Source organism: Leucoraja erinacea, chromosome 4 (assembly GCF_028641065.1).
Source record: "Leucoraja erinacea ecotype New England chromosome 4, Leri_hhj_1, whole genome shotgun sequence".
Lineage (NCBI taxonomy): Eukaryota > Metazoa > Chordata > Chondrichthyes > Rajiformes > Rajidae > Leucoraja > Leucoraja erinaceus.
In genome coordinates this window covers 14667078-14684617 of record NC_073380.1, presented here as the reverse complement: position 1 = coordinate 14684617, position 17540 = coordinate 14667078, and the positions used below count along the sequence as shown (strand labels likewise).

Below are 17540 nucleotides of genomic sequence, written 5' to 3'. Positions count from 1 at the left end.
TTATCAGGTATTTATCATTGTTATTCCTGAGAATTAGCCAGTTGCTATAAATAAAACATTGGCTATACTTGTGAAATACTTAAATCAGCTGGGCATGCAGTCTTAGATTACAATTAGTGCTGTGTAAATGCAAATTATTTATTTTCTCTCTTCTACTCTCTCCACAGAACTGGGGGGGGGGGGGGGGGGGGGGGGGGGGGGGCATATGGTGCCAGTGTAGCACAATGTACTGTAACTAGGGATGATAATGGAAGAGATCTGGCTGTTGATTGATATGACTTTGCAAAAGAATCATTATGTCAGTGACATTGGGTGCAGGAGTAAACCTTGATTCTGCTCCTTCATTCATTCCCAAATTCCTATTGTAATCTTTCATCCCTTTGCTTTTCAAGTGGCTAGTATGGACATTGTTGGCCGAATGGATTCTTGGGCTGGTGGCTCAATCACTCAAGCCTGGTGTGCTGGCAGCTCACTCACTCATGGCTGGTGGGCTGGCAGTTGACTCACGGCTATTCCTTGAAATTCCACTTCAGGCAGGGTGCAAGGCCGCCAAGTGCAAGTGCACTTTTCTATAAGGCCGCACACTTTAGCATTTTCAAACCAAAGGCAAGGGCCGCACAGTTCAGCATTTTCAAAGCAAAGGCCGCACACTTTAGCGTTTTCAAACCAAAGGAAGCACACTTCAGTATTTTCAAAGGAAAGGCCACACACTTCGGCAAATTCAAAGCAAAGGCCACACACTTCGGCATTTTCAAAGCAAAGGCCGCACAGGTCGGCATTTTCAAAGCAAAGGCCGCACAGTTCGGCTTTTTCAATGCCAGACTGAGAGACGTGACCCTCTCGCTCCCCCCATCTTGCAGAGACGGACTGAGGCACTCAACACTTCCGGGTTTTATAGTCGCCCCCCCCCTCCCACCAGAAGGGGCGTGGCCTTCATGGTGTGATTGACAGGGGGAGTGAATCTCAACATTTTAAAAACATTAATCAGTCTTTTATTTTTCATCGATGGGAAAAATCTTCTTGTCCTGCCCAGCGGAGGGAGACTCTGAGTAAGATGGCCATAAATCACAGCCGTAAGTGGTAGGGATTTTTCCAAAATCAATATGCAGTGTAAACAGGAAATGGTCAAGATGAGACTTTTAGAAATATAGATAGATGAGCTACCCCCTAGTTTTAAAGTGATCCCCTAGTTCTTGATTTGCCTGCAAGAAGAAATATCCTCTCAACTTTTACCTTACAAGACTGCTCAATATTTTATTTCAATCGTTCCTTTTCTTTCTTCCAAACTCCTGCAGTTACAAGATTAGCATGAACAGGCTTTCCTCCACCCCAATTTCAGTTATTAGTCGTAAACCTTCTACGAACTGATTTCAGTGCATGTACATCCTTCCATAAATAACAAAACCAACATAGTACACAGTTCTCCAGATTAAATCTCATCAATGTCCTTTTTAAAGGAATCTCGTGGTCCAACAATAAATGATAAGATTCTGTCAACTTCCCTAATTAGTTGCTTAACCTGCATGCTAGGCTTTCTTGAATTATGCACTTGACACCCATTTCCCTCCTCGTCTCAGAACTCTATGTTCATCACCATTTTTACGAAAATGCTTTGACCACTGGGTGGCGCTTCACCTGTCCTTTTCATCTTTTGTTTTGTTATTTTTAGTGTTTTAAATGTCTGTGTTAATGTTCTCTGGTTTGTTTTAAGTGGGGGGTGGGGGTGGTGGAGGGGGTTGGGGTAAACCTTTTTTTCAATCTCTTACCTTGCCGGAGGTGCGATTGTTTTCCGGATCATATCTCCGGTCGCTCTGCGGCCTAACATCGTGGAGCTGGAGGTCTTGCTCGGGACTGACTTTGAGCCCCACCGCGGGGACATGGACTTGTCCGGGATCGACGCTCCTACCGCGGCCTGCAAATTTTACCATCGAGAGCTCGCGGTCTCGAGTTGAGACCGAAGTCGGGAGCTCCAAAAGCCGCACGATGTTCGACTAGCCCTGACCCAGGGTAGATCGCCCGGTGATGCAGGAGCTTGATCACCCCGCGAGGAGGTGAGCCATCGGCTATGAGAGTAAGATCATCCCATCAACGGAAGGTTAGAGGCCCCCTTTATTAAAAAACTTTTTAAAACTTTTTTTCCATCACAGTGAGGAATATGGAGGAGTGGTGAATGGAGAACTATGGTGAATGTTCATGTTAAAATTTATTTTTTGTGTTCTGTTGCTTTTTATTAGTATGCCTGTATGCCCAATCAAATAAAATATGATTATGATTATAGATTGTCTTACGTGTCTCAGCCTGCTGATGAAGATTAGATCCAAATGACTAGTAAATATTTTTAAATTAACACAATGAAAGTGTCAATTCAAAGTTAATTAAACTATTCAGTTCAAGATAAAGATTCTGATGGGAAAACCCATGGGATTAAAACATTGAATGATAGATTATAAGGATATCAAATATACTGTATATTTGAAATGGCTCAGCAGGTATCTTGTTGGAGTATCTTCACTACAAAGGCTGCAGCAGTTCACGAAGACCATCTTCATGAGGACAACTGTATAGGCAATAAATGTTGGCATTGCTTGTGATGCATACATCCAGGCTTGAGGACGAGAGCCATAGAGTTGTGAAGCATAGAATCAGGTCCTTCAATCCACTGAATGCATGTTGACTATTGAACAATTTCCCGTATTGATTAATCCCACATTTTATTCCCCCATCAACTACTCCTCTCCTACTACCCACTTACATTAGGGACTATTTATTTTAGCCAATTAGCCTTTGGCATGTGAGAGGAAACTGGAGCTCCCAGTGACTGGGAGAACATTTCAACCCACACAAACATTATGCAAGGTTAGGACTCCAGTCTCTGGAGTCACTGAGTAACAACACTATCGGCTGTGACACTGTACTACCCCAAATAAGTGACAAACAAAAACCAAAAGCCATGAAACCTGGCTGAAGGCAGGTGCTTGTGAGAATCCCCTGTGGCAGAAACAAATGAATCACCATGTCCGGCAATGCATTTTTTCTTCTAGCTTTCTATTGTATCGTAAATTCATTTTGAAGGAATTGATAGACATTTCATGCTTAGTATGTATGTATGTATGTATACATTATCGACTAGTGAAAATTATATTCCAATTTTTAGTCTTCCTAAGTTTGTACTCTTGTCCCTTTCTTCCTTCACTCTAGTAGAAACAAAATAATTTATCTTCAACCTGATCCCGTTTTTTTTAATGTCTTTATCAGTTTTCCTTTCAATCTCTTCAATTTCAACATAAAATTTTGGACAAAAACATTATATGTCAGATCTCATAATAAAGGGAGTTAATGCAGTAACTCTTCACATAATCTTTTCAAGACAAGATTGGGAATTCATGTAACATGATTAAATAAACTATTCATTTATCACATTTTAGGGAATCTTTCCAAGAAATATTGGTTTGCTGAATAAACTGTGATTTAGCTTGATAAAATTAGTGCAGTTGAATGTTTTGAACATGAACTGGACGGCTGCAGATTCAGTGGGATGAAGGAATATAGATTGCTGATTCAATGGGACAAAGAGACTAGAGTGTAAATTGGGAGCTGGAAAACAAAAAGAAAATAGAAGCAGGAGTAAAGCATCTGGCACCACAGGTATACGCTGCCATTCAGTGAGACCGTAACTAATCTTTCACCATTGTGCCACTGAGGTCACAGAAGTCATAGGGTCAGACAACATGGAAACAGGCCCTTCAGCCCACCCAAGTCTGCATCTATTTACATTAATCCCATGTTTTATTCTCTCAAAGTTTCTATCAACAATCCCCAGAGTCTGCTACTTAGCTACACACTAGGGACAATAATTTTGTGATGCAAGAAGAAACGGAGCACCCAGAAAAAATTCTCATAGTCGTAGGAAGAATGTATAGATTCCACAAAGACAGCTATGGAAGTCAGCATTGAACCAGGACACTGGAACAATGAGGAGACATGCTGCATCCACGAGCTGCACGACTTTACCACTCTTAACTGAACTAACCAGACAGCGTTTAAAAATCTTTTATTGTCTCTCTTAAATGCACGCAGAAACTCACCTCACAAATAAGGATGGGGAATTCCATCTCTTCCCTCTGAATAATATATAATCTTTTTTATAAAAAAGACACAAAATGCTGGAGTTAAGGGGCTGTCCCACTGCGACGACCTAATCTGCCAGTTATGAAGAGTGCCTTCGACCTTCAAGCTCGAGGGCACTCGCCTGGAAAAACCTCAAGCTGGATCGACCATCCACGTTGAAACCGCGACCTGGATCGGCCGACTGCACACACACACACACACACACACACATATACACACACCGCAAAGGCGGGTGCCTGGGAAAGCGGGGGCAGCGCTGTCTGAAATTCACACCCGCGATGAAGAGGAAGGTAAACGGCTGCCACTGTGTACGGTAAGTCCTTTAGAGTGTGCGCGGGGGGGGGGGGGGGGGGAGAGGGGGGAAGAGAGAAGAAGGGGGGGGAGAAGAAGGGGGGGGAGTAGAAGGAAGGGGGGGGGGGGGGAGTAGAAGTAGGGGGGGGGGGGGGAGTGGAAGAGGGGGGGGGGAGTAGAAGAGTAGAGGGGGGGGGAGTAGGAGAAGGGGGGGGGGGGGTATGGGGTGGGGGGTAGAGAGGGGGGGAGATACTTTTAAGAAGTATAATAAAGTTTAGTGGGCATTTTACCAGTTTTCCCTGGTCCTGAAAAAAACAACGATCCAATTAAAATGCCCGGTCAGTGAAGGAGATTGCCTGCGGCTGCCCTCGACTGCCTGTAACTAAATAGCGACCCCACTCCACTGCACTACGAGTTAAAAAGAACCATGCCGACCAAATTTTACTCGCGGAAAATTTTTCAACATGCTGAAAATCTTTCCGCGACCTAGCTGAGGCCACGAGTATTCGGGAACTTCCCTCGAGCATGAAGGAGAGTTCCAGTGACCTCATAGGACCTCCTAGGACCACGTGTCAACCATGCTGCGAGTTTGAGTCGAGAGGAAACTCTTCTAAACTCGCAGATTAGGTCGCCGCAGTGGGACAGTCCCTTAACTCAGTTGGAGTATCTTCGCTCTGCCTGCCTCCCCACTGCCAGCTTTCTTACTCCCCCCTCCACAATCAGTCTGATGAAGGGTTTCGCCTGAAGCTTCACCTATCCATCTACAGCGATGATTTATGACCCATTGAGTTATTCTTACACTTCATGTCTTTTTTTGTAAACCAGTAGTTCTTTGTATCCATAATCTTTCTCTATTCTGAATAAGCTTCTGTGCTGAGTAACTCTCTGTTCTGAGTAACTGTGACTAGAGTAGTTTTGCATTCTCTAGCCAGTGCATCACCCTTGCAATTGTTCTATGAAGCCTGTAAAATGTCGTATACTTTGATGAAGTCACTTCTTACTCTTCCACACTCTGGAGACAATAAAGGTTGTCTGCTTAATCTGTCCTCATTCATTAAATCTACAAATCTAAAACCAATCTAGTGACCTTTTGCTATACTTTCTCTGTTACAAGAAAAGTCTTCCTTAGGTTGGAAGACGAGTCCTTCATAAGTGAATTCAGAAACATACTCTCTAGAGTTTAGGAGATTGAGAGGGGATCTTATAGAAACTTACAAAATTCTTAAGGGGTTGGACAGGCTAGATGCAGGAAGATTGTTTCCGATGTTGGGGAAGTCCAGGACAAGGGGTCACAGCTTAAGGATAAGGGGGAAATCCTTTAAAACCGAGATGAGGAGAACTTTTTTCACACAGAGAGTGGTGAATCTCTGGAACTCTCTGCCACAGAGGGTAGTTGAGGCCAGTTCATTGGCTATATTTAAGAGGGAGTTAGATGTGGCCCTTGTGGCCAAGGGGATCAGAGGTTATGGAGAAAAGGCAGGTACGGGATACTGAGTTGGATGATCAGCCATGATCATATTAAATGGCGGTGCAGGCTCGAAGGGCCGAATGGCCTACTCCTGCACCTAATTTCTATGTTTCTATGTTTCTAACACCTTTGAAGCTATAACAATTTTAAAAAAAAGCCTATCACTGGTTTGCAAAAAACAATATCTACATAAAAAATATCTACAAAAAAAAATATCTACATCAAAGCTGCCACAGCCAGACATAAAAACAGCTTTTTCCCACGAGTAGTAGCTCTACTCAATAACCAAATATCTGTAGCCTCCTTTTGCTCTGGCATTTTATTTAATTCACATGTTTAATCAATAATGTTTTATTATTAATGTTTCATGTTGTATGTGTCATTCCTAACTGTCACTGTATGCCATGTTGTCACTTGTGGGTGGAGCACCAAGGCAAATTCCTTGTATGTGAATACTTGGCCAATAAACTTATTCATTCAGCTGGCATGTCCTTGCCCATTCACTTAATCTGGCTGTATAGATCCCTAAAGCTACTCTCCATTCTCACAGTTCATGATGCCAGGTTGGTGGAAGTCAGTTGGAGAGCCACTCATGGTCGCACATTAAGATTTGTGTTTACCTATGCAGCACACTACTTTGATTTTAAGGTCATTGGTGACCCTTCAGATGAGTCTCCACATCTCTGCTCTCCTTCATCTATGATCGGAGAGACAGAATCTCCTTGTCTTTTCTTTTTGTCGAAGATCTGTAGATTCAGCTGGAACTGAGGAAGAGGGAGCGAAAGAGAGCACACATGCCTTGATACACTTGAGATTGAAGGGGACATAAGAGAGCAGAGACGTGAAGATTCGCCTATGGCTGAGGAAAATGAACAGAACAAAGTTGTGAATATTCACCTGGGAGTGAGCTAAAAAAACCCTCCCCTTTTCCCAGCAAATCACCAAATCTGTGTAGCGATGTTAGAATACTTACCTTCAGCGGCGTTGCAGTTCTGCCACTGGCCGTGTGTGCGATTTTGGCGGCTTTGAGGGGGGGCGGGATTAAAATGCCGTTTTCTCCTGCCTGTCGGAGTCGAACTTCCTCAGGCTGTTAAGCTGTTGCAGATAAATCGTACCGACTTCCGTTCTCGGAAGTTTTAAAAAAAAATCGCGGGACAATTTAATCCCTGGAGTAAAATAAAAAGCTACTTCTAACGCCGTCAACACCTACAACGGGACGGATCACAGGGTAAGTAATTTATTTTACATATAAACTTGCTTCTTAGGATGACTTTAATCAAAATTTCCTTGGCGATAATGTGGTTTTGGCCCCATAGAACCGGCAGTGTTTTTCCTGCCGATATGGGGTTCAAATTCACTGCAACCGCAACGTTCCAATCGATCGCGTTCCACAAAAACCCATTCGCAAGATTGATTAAAATGCCCATTAATTTACGGGAATTCCTTCCATTTGGCCTATAAATTCATGAAAATGAGATTTAAAAATCATGTTATATTGTGAATTCTTGTGTGAATGTTATTTGGACACTTAGGCTATTTAAAAATGTTAACCTTTTCTTAAGAAATGGATAGATGTTTAGATCTAGTAATTGAATTTTGTAATTAGCTACAATTAGGTAACTAATATGCTTTAATTTCAGGTCATCCAAGTAAGATTATTTAATATTTGTTTCAGAATGCTTCAATCTATAATAACTGACAATTTCATTCAGTTCTCTTAATTTTTAAGAGTTATGGGCTTTTGACTGTCCTCGTTCACAGCTTTTGAGTTAATGGAAAAGCAATAGGGAACAAGATGCTAATTTCAGTATGAAAATGGCTATAACTTTTTTTAATACTGAGGATATGAAAGTGAATTATGTGTCAAATTAAACTTCTTTCTATGTTTTATCTGATGGGATAAATTGCAGACTTGATTTTTAAAATCTCAATATTTTCCTATTTTCTCACTCACAGATGTATCTCCAAATTTTTGGTCTCTCTATCAGGTCCCATGCATATTATCAGATTTTAGCACTTTTTCTTCTTTGTTTATGTCCCAAGAATTCACACACCTATGGTCCTTTTCTCTTACATTTGCTCAGTTCAGATAAATCTTCGGTCCTGTTCTCTCCCTCTTGCCTAAGTCATGGGTGAATCCTCACTTTCCCATCCACCAGTCTCAGGTGAATCCTCCCACCTTGCTTTCCCTGAGACCCAGGTGAATTCTCAACTCTTTGCCTCGTCGCCTCTTACTCCAGCCCAGGTGAATCCTCACATTTCTTGCTCTTTCTCGATGCCGGCTGCTCAGTGTCAGGTGGAGTTGCTTTGCTTGCTCGAGTAATGCCAATGCGTACTCTCCGCGCCTGCGCCTGCCGTTCGCCCGCCTCCCTCTTCCAGCTGAAAAAAAAAGGCCTAGTGTTACAGCTTTGACTGGTAAGGAAATTCAGCGTGAAATGTATTTCTTTCATTTCAGAAATGAAAGAGAAAAAAACAGCAATATGCTTCCGGCGCGATCTGGCGTTTGACTTAAAGAATTTAACAGACTTTGTTTCACACTTTTTTGACAGTTTTCCATTTGCAGATGCACTGTCTGACTGATATTCTTTAGTTTTAATGACGTTCAATGCGGAATTACTGCCGACTGGTTTTCAATTGAAACTACTTAAACAAATTATCCTCGGGGGGCGGGGGCGGGGGAAGAGGAAAATTTCAGAATTTCGAGGGGAAAATAAAAATCCTTCAGAGGAAAACGTGCAAACGGGCAGTTTTCGTGTAGTTGCTTTTATTCCGTTGTTTCATTTGTTGTTATTGTATCTAAGCTCTTTGTAAAACAAACATTCCTCCATAACACTTCACATTGCATTTCCAATGCACTTACATATAAACACGAAAAAGTCGCACGTTTTGCAGGATAACTGCGCGATTGCAACCTGAAATATCTGGAAATGTTACTTTGCAAATATTAACCAGCCAAAGTTCCAATATTTTGGAATTTTGCTGCAGTTTTTACCGGTGTTGTATAATATAGAATAGAGCATTGAACATCGGAGTGCTGTAAATATTCTTCGCTCCGCCATTTTGATAAATATTCCTGTTCTGCAAATGTTTTCTTCTGAAAAAATTCACAGTTTGTTAAATATATTCATGTCATTATAAAAAAAAGTCAATTAAGAGAAATTCTAAAGTGTTTTATTTCTCCCCCGTCGCAAGCGAAAGGACACAATGTGACTGCTAACTGTTTAGCTGCGCTGTGGGAGCCAAAGCAAGAGAATCTGCTGCCGCGCGTTAACTGGACTTTGTACTTGTTTGGAGGTATTTAATTTAATTACCCAGCCTATCTGCAGTTATTGCCGTTTCATTCAACACGCTGGATCGCTCTCTTTTCTTCAAAGTGGTGATGGCTTTTTTCCCCCTCCATCTGTGCAGTTTTCCCTTCGAGCTTGGCGTATGCACGCATCTGAAAAGATGCCTCGTTCAATAACAATTTATGCGTTTCCATGAAAGATGTTGCTTGTATTTCAGATCACCGAGTGTCGAGATCAAGACATTTTTGTTGAAAAATGTTAACCATATGTTTATATATGCTTTTCTTTTCCCGCAGTTTGCTGAATACGGAAGTAACACGTTGTAGAGGAACGGAAGCACTTTTAAATATGTAGATTAAAGTTAAATTTATTTAGTTTTGTCTCGAAACAGGGAGGGTTTAAAATAAATCAGAGTGTTCAGCGGAAAGCACGTTTATCTGATGGCTATGCCATTATTTTGAACGAACTGATAACCTGGAGGAAGAAAAATAGGCGTAATGAAATTAGCAGACCTCTAAATGTAGTAATGGCCATAACAATTATTATCCGAGTCGCTGTTTGGCAGATGGTATTTTTCATAAATGTGCACGATGTATGAATCGGGCTGATCTAAAAAGACCGTTTACAATGCAGCCTTGCATCAAGAGTGAACGCTTCATTCATCCTGTATGGAGTTACACCGCACTGCACTGTAAAAATATTAAACTCCAGTAAGTGAGTGTTTTTAAACCAGTCAACTGGAGTAATGGACATCAGACAGAGTTAGTCGCTACTAATTGGGCAACGAGATCAGACGAAGCGTATGAAGAATATTGAACTTGCTTATGTTAAAATTTCACATTGGAATATTGATGTTTCGAGGGAACAGTTGAACTGTAATAATACAATATGTTTGAAACGTTAATGGACACTTGCTGGGCAGGTATTTGAGAAATTAACATTATTTCATACATATTATGTAAGGTATTTGGTTTGAAGTGTAGTATTTTATATTTTTGGCACATTGAATGAAGTGAAATACAATTGTTGATTTATGGGACATGGTTATTATTTGCCTTTCTTTCTTTCCAAGTGGTGCTCTATCAGTTCCATCATAGATTTTCATTCATGGGGTTGAAGTGGCATTTGGAAGATGTCAAACAACGTTCACTCTTCTTCAGTTATCTTTTTTATGTTTCTGAATGTCTTCATTTCTAAAATATTATTATTTTCCTCTTTTAAAAAACAAATTGTGAAGAAACAAATACTATATCTAGGATTACTGACCAAAACAAAAAAACAACATGGAGTTCATGAGAATAAGATGGACAATGTTTACATTTATTCCATGTGTAACTCTGAACAGAAATTAATAGTTTGATTTGGTTCTTTATAGCAGGGAAGAATAGAATGGATTCTGGTGAAACACTGAAGGAAATGGAAACTGCTGATGGAAGTCTATTAATAAGATCTAATGCCATTTCCACAGAAATGATGGCAGAAGTTGACCAGCAACCCCTCAATCTGACAGGTGGGAGGAGTTTATCTGTCTATACATTGTTCGGTCCTAAGAAGAGTTGTAAATGCTAATGATGTCTTATTCTCTAAAACCTATGGGTCAATAGGTTTTAAAATGTATACATTTATCGGCAGAAGCTCCTCTCTTAACAAATGTATTGAAAGTTATGCATTAAACATAATTATTTTAAGCATGTAGGTGTTTAGAATGTGAATTATTTATTGGGCTGAATTTTTGTCTTTGGGGAAACAAGTAATACGTCATATAAACCATATAACATCACTTGTGTTCTTGATTCCAAATGAAATACACGCAACAGTTTGTAAATATCAAGTCCATCAACTAATTAACCCAATTTATGTTAGTTATTTCCATAAAGTGTGTTTTGTTGTTTGTTTAGGTTAGATGAAAAAATAACTTTAGATGCTGCACAAAATCACATAACCAGATTGAGTAGGTTAGCTTTGTTTATTTAAAATATTGAATGGAAATTCTTTTGAAAAGGAATTGGCTAGCTCCTACCTTTAACAAAATGTGGCAGACGATCTTAGTGATAATTGCAGTAGATCTTTATCAAAAAATAAACAATTTAAGTTTTTAAATAAAGCTACAGAAGTGTATTGGTTGTATAAAGCACCTTATCCAATGTGAACTCAAATCTTAAATGTTTCCCAAGAACATCTGTGATTGGTATTCATAGATGTTTCCCACAATGGAAGTGTTTTTATCCCCTGATCAATTACAATTGATAATTTAGAGCTTATAATTTATGTAATTCTTAAGTAAAGAAAAAAGGAAGAGGTCATTACAATTGGACTGATTGAGGGGTTGTGTTTCATTCCAAAACATTGAATGTAAACCAATGGACAGCTATATTATAGATCTGGAAGTTAAACATTTTTTTGTCCATTTTACAAATGGATATAAAAATAACCCATTGCACTAATTTGAAGCACAGGGCACTTCTGGTGCCTTGACTATTTTCTTTCCCCTCAACCACAATGATCAAAACATATTATCTGGTCACTGCTGTTTATGAAAGTTAGTTGGCACCATTTGACTTTTACATTCTGAATTGTGCTTTCTAATAACCATGTACCCACATTTTGGATGAATACAGTTGACTGTTGTACACTTGGAATGTCCTTGGGTTGTGTGAGGTGCTATACAAAAAAAAAGCTTTCCTATTAATGTTTTGTAATCGCTTTTAGCCTTACTTTTTATTTCATTATGTCTGCCATGTGGACACTTATCTTCCAGGATTAAGGACAATTGAAACTTTATTTTCTGCTTGTAAGCACCACAAGCCAAATTAAAATTAAATTAATAATACATTTGCAGAGCAGTATCAATTTGCAACTGTGATAAACTATAAACTCAAGAAAACTTGTACGTTACTGTTGATTTAAAAAAATGTATTTCAGAGGTGGTGGATGCTGCAAATGTAAATGCAATTCAGTCTTGTCTCCAATTGTGGTTTGTTTTTTTCCTGAGCACCAACAGATATTGCTGTCAGATGCAAGCCATGGTGTTAGATGATTGACTCTACTGCTTTATCAGAGGTTTACACCGCTGCTGATAATCCATACCTTGCTCATACTAAAGAGAAATTATGTCAGTCTTTAAGAAAACAATGGAGAAAATTGTTAAAATTAGCTCTCCACAGTAAAAAGTTGAAGAAAAGTTTTAAAACAAAATAGATTTCCTGGTTATATTTTGGTACATCATAATTACTATGGTTTTCATTCAAGCTTATGAAAGTATTAATTTTTTGTTTTAACCTACCTGTTGTCAAATATGTAACTGAGAACCTAATGAAATTGCAGGCAAATGAAATTAAATCCTTAAATATTTTTCCATGAATTTGTTTCTGTGTATATGGTGAAAAATTATCTAGAAATTGCGATTTTGAAATTTGCATTTATTTCCCAAGCCGAGATGCCCTTTGACTGAGGAACTTGGCCAGCCATTTCAAAGAGCAGTTAAGACTTGGCGACATTGGGTGTGCCAAGAGTTGCATCTAAACTGGCCTGGTAAGGCTGGTATATTTCCTACCCTGAAGAACATTGGTAAACTAAATGCTTTATACATCAATCTGAAATTATAATTATCCCCCCCCCCCCCCCCCCCCCCCCCCCCCCCAGAACCAGAGGCACAAAACGCACCGGCGGGCGCACAACCCGGCCGGCCCGCGTGCGGAAGTCAGCAGATCCCGGGGCTTGCGGTGGCATAGGTGGAGGGACAGGTCGAGGGACCGGCGGGAGGACAGATGGAGTGACAGGTGGAGGGAGTCGTGAGGGGGGGCGCCCTCGGGGCCGAGGTTGAGCAACCAGCACCGGCTGGTCAATGTCCAGGTGCGCCGGCTTCAAACGGTCAATCGACACGGCCTCCGGCCGGCCCCCCATGTCCAGGACAAAAGTCGACTGCCCGTGTTCCAGCACCCGGAACGGGCCCTCGTACGGCCTCTGGAGTGGCGTCCGGTGGGCATCACGGCGCAGGAAAACATACGGGCAGTCCGTGAGGGCCAATGGCACGTGTGGGCAAAATGTCCCATGGCTGGACGTCGGGACGGGCGCGAGCCTGCCAACTCGCTCACGAAGGCGTTGAAGGGTGGAGGAGGGCGTTCCCTGCTGCTCCGGCGCCGATGGCACGAACTCCCCGGGCACTGTGAGTGGCGACCCGTACACAAGCTCCGCCGATGATGAGGCCAAGTCCTCTTTGGGAGCGGTCCGGATGCCCAGCATGACCCACGGCAACTCGTCCATCCAGTCCGGGCCGGAGAAAGTCGTGCCTTCAATGCTGCCTTCAGCTGCTGGTGGAACCTTTCCACCAGACCGTTAGCTTGCGGGTGGTAAGCCGTGGTGTGGTGCAGCTGCACCCCCAGCAAGCGAGCCATGGCTGACCACAGCTCGGAGGTGAACTGTGGCCCCCGGTCGGAGGAGATGTGCGCCGGCACCCCGAAGTGAGCAATCCAGTGCGCGGAGTTGCAGAGGGGCTGGGCTCTGCAGAACGTGGAAAGGGATGGGGATGGGATCACCTTCCAGATGGCGGAAATATCGAAGAATGAAGTGTTGGATGCAGAGGCTGATGGGGTGAAAGGCAAGGACCAGGGGAATTCTATCCTTGTTCAGTCTTGGGTAAGGGAAGCAAGAGCAGAATTGCGGGACGTAGAGGAGATGTGGGCAATGAATCTATCTACGACAGCATGGGAAAAACACATTTATTAAAGAAATAGGACATCTAAGTTGTCCGAGAATGGAAAGCCTCATATTGGAAAGGTGGTGAAGACAGTGAAATTGAGAGTAGGGGATAGCATTTATGCAAGAAGCAGAGGGGTGGGAGGAGATGTAGTCCAAATAACTGTGGGAGCTGGTGTGTTTATCTTAAATGTCAGTTGATAGTCTGCACCCTTCTTCTTCCCCCCCCCCCCCCCCCTCTCCCCCTGCCATGGAGACAGAAAGATCAAAAAAGGGGAGAGAGGTGTCCGAGATAGTCCAAGTCAATTTGTGGGCGCAGTGAATGTTGGTGGTAAAGGTAATGAAATCAACTAGTTTTGCATAAGAGCAGGAACTTGCGCTCGTGCCTGAAGTATCGCACAGTTCAAAGTCTGGAGAACAACTCTGATTTGAAGTTGTTTGAGCTTCAAACACCAATAGCAGAATTGATCACTATGCATCATACTGATGCATCAAACTGACCTGCGAACATCATCTGTCTTGCCATGCCTGCCTCATTAAATTATTTGTGCATTTCTTTCTTTTTTTAAGCATGCATCTATTCCAAATACGGTTGTACTTGCATTACTTTTGCCCTTTTGGCGACAGAGCTCATATTCTGCACTCAGTGAGCACTATATGTTTTGCACAAAATGCACATTGGTTGTGGACTTGAATGAATGAATGTTAACGGGTGGTTTGAATGTCTATTAATTCCGTTGCATTGTCCTGGTTCATGTTGAGGTTTTTTTGGTGCTTTGCAATGTTTTTTGCAGAGTTGCAATGAGGCAAATATTCTACGCAGCACCTCGTATGCATTTTAAACACTGGAAAAACTTTAGGAGTCAGAAAGAATAAACTTACTGCTGAATATTACAGTGTGTGATTTGGTGACTCCAAGGATGTCGGTGTAGGCCGAGAATACTCTTGTAAGTTCTTTGTCAGATTTAATTTGATAGTTTTCGAGTTGACTGCGCCTGAGCCCCTCTGCCGGTGGATCACCAGCTTCCTGACAGACAGGAAACAGCATGTGAGGCTGGGAAAGCACATCTCAGAACCTGCAAACGCTCAGCATAGGAGCACCGCGAGGCTGCGTACTCCTTTCCTCTAATCTCTCTACACCAATGACTGCACCTCCACTGACACCTCTGTCAAGCTTCTCAAGTTTGCGGACGACACAACCCTGATTGGACTGATCCAGGATGGGGAGGAATCTGCCTACAGACAGGAAATGACACAGCTGGTGTCCTGGTGCCATCGCAACAACCTAGAGCTCAATGCTCTTAAGACAGTGGAATTGATTCTAGACTTTAGGAGAGCTCCCCCTCCCCTCACCCCAATCACCATCAACAACACCGCAGTCACATCTGTGGAGTATTTTAAGTTCCTGGGAACCATCATCTCCAAGGACCTTAAGTGGGGGGCTACCATCGATTCCACAGTCAAAAAGGCACAACCGAGGATGTACTTCCTACGGCAGCTGAGGAAGCACAATCTGCCACTGTAATGATGGTCCAATTCTACACGGCCATCGTAGAGTCTGTTCTCACCTTCTCCATCATAGTCTGGTTTAGCTCAGCCACCAAGCACGACACCTGGAGGCTGCAGCAAATCGTCCGATCAGCAGAGAAGGTTATTGGCTGCAACCTTCCCTCCATAGATGAACTGTATACTGCAAGGGCCAGGAAGCGAGCGGGCAAGATCATCTCTGACCCCTCTCACCCTGGCCACAAACTCTTTGAATTATTTCCCTCTGGAAGGCGACTCCGGACTGTCAAAGCTGCCACAGCCAGACATAAAAACAATTTTTATCCACGATTAGTTGCTCTACTCAACAGCCAAAAATCTGTAGCCTCCCTTTGATCTGTTATTTTGTTGGTTCAATGGTGTTTTATCATTAATGTTTTATTATTATTAACGTTTAATGTTTTCTGAGTCATTCGTAACTGTCACTGTATGCCATGTTGTTACTTGTGCGTGGAGCACCAATGCAAATTCCGTGTATGTGAATACTTGGCCAATAAACTTTTTAGATTTCAACATTTTTGTTTTAATTGTTTCCTTTTTCTAATGTTCACTTTGTAACATTGTTCAGCTTACTGGTATGTGAGATTTAGCTGAAATTTGACAGAATGAAAAATGAAAGTTATTAGTGTTTAAAAAATATTGAGATTCTCTCTCCTGTCAATCACCGTTTGAAGGCCATGCCCCTTTCAGTGGGAGGGGGGAGGGTCAATAAAATCCGGAAGTGTGGGCGTGGCTCAGTCTGTCTGCAAGATGGCGAGGGAGAGGTCACAACTTTCTGTTGTAAGCTGGGAAACTACAGAACACTGTGAGTATGCAATGTACTTGTATAAATGATTTGTTAGTCCTTAATGAAAATGAAATGAGCTATTTGGCCTGCCCTGTGCTTGAAACTGCAGTGGCAATGGAAATGAAGTGAAAATGCAATCGGCTGTTTGGCTTGAGCCTACCCTGTGCTTGAAACACCGGGACCTGGAGGTGTTCACAGACAGTGTACTGTGTTACATTAAAAACTGCATGGACACGGTCACAGTGGACAAACGCATCCGGGTCTACCCCAACCAGAAGCCCTGGATGACCCGGGAGGTCCAGCGGCTGTTAGAAGAGAGGAACACCGCTTTTAGGTCTGGCGATAGGGCTTTATACAGCATGGCCCAAGCTAACCTGAAGAGAGGCATCGGAGAGGCCAAATCAGACTACAGGAGGAAGATAGAGGACCACCTGGACAGTAACAACAGCAGGCAGGTGTGGCAGGGGATCCAGTATCTCACCAACTACAAGACCAACCTTGGAGCTGCTGAAGGTGACGCCTCATTGGCAGAGGAGCTGAACCTCTTCTTTGCTCGCTTTGAAGTGGAGCCACCTGAGACAGCCACATCACACCACATGGTCCACAGCAGCCTAACCCTCAAGATAGAGGAGCATGAGGTGAGGCGCACTCTGCGGGCCATCAATCCAAGGAAGGCTACTGGACCCGACGGCGTCTCTGGACGCGTGTTGAAGGACTGCGCAGACCAGCTGGCTGGAGTCTGTATGAGGATTTTCAACCAGTCTCTGGCCCAGTCCACTGTTCCACCCTGTCTGAAGTCCGCAACCATAGTCCCCTTGCCCAAAAAACCCCACATTTCCAGCCTCAATGACTACCGGCCAGTCACACTCGCACCAGTGGTGATGAAGTGTTTTTAAAAACTGGTCCGGGGTCATATCACATCACTTCTGCCCCGAAGCTTTGACCCCCACCAGTTTGCGTACAGAGCAAATAGATCTACAGAGGACGCTGTAGCCACAGCTCTCCATGCTGCACTGTCCCACTTGGAGCAGCGGGGGAGCTACGTGCGGATGCTCTTTGTGGACTACAGCTCTGCTTTTAATACCATCCTTCACCACAAACTGGTGGACAAACTGGGGGACTTGGGACTTCCACACTCCACCTGCATGTGGATAAATAGCTTCCTGTCGGGTTGCAGCCAGAGAGTCAGAGTGGGCCATCACACATCCACGGCCCTCAGCCTCAGTACCGGCTCGCCACAGGGCTGCGTGCTGAGCCCCCTGCTCTACACCATCTACACACATGACTGCACCCCCGCCCACCACAGGAACACCATTGCCAAATTTGCGGATGACACTAC

General features: G+C 42.9%; 1 protein-coding gene across 2 annotated transcripts in view; it reads left to right on the top strand.

Annotated features, from left to right (window-relative positions):
* The first annotated feature begins 7789 nt into the window (after positions 1-7789).
* The window catches only part of LOC129696173 (lethal(3)malignant brain tumor-like protein 4), a 281807-nt gene continuing 272056 nt past the window's right edge, over positions 7790-17540 (top strand). The window contains exons 1-3 of one of the 2 annotated variants that reach the window (XM_055633744.1): positions 7790-8302; positions 9080-9181; positions 10550-10684. In XM_055633744.1, coding sequence (XP_055489719.1) covers positions 10564-10684 — 121 coding nt within the window. In that variant the 5' untranslated portion in view covers positions 7790-8302; positions 9080-9181; positions 10550-10563. The remainder of the gene's footprint in view (positions 8303-9079; positions 9182-10549; positions 10685-17540) is intronic. The other variant, XM_055633743.1, reaches the window with a different exon arrangement.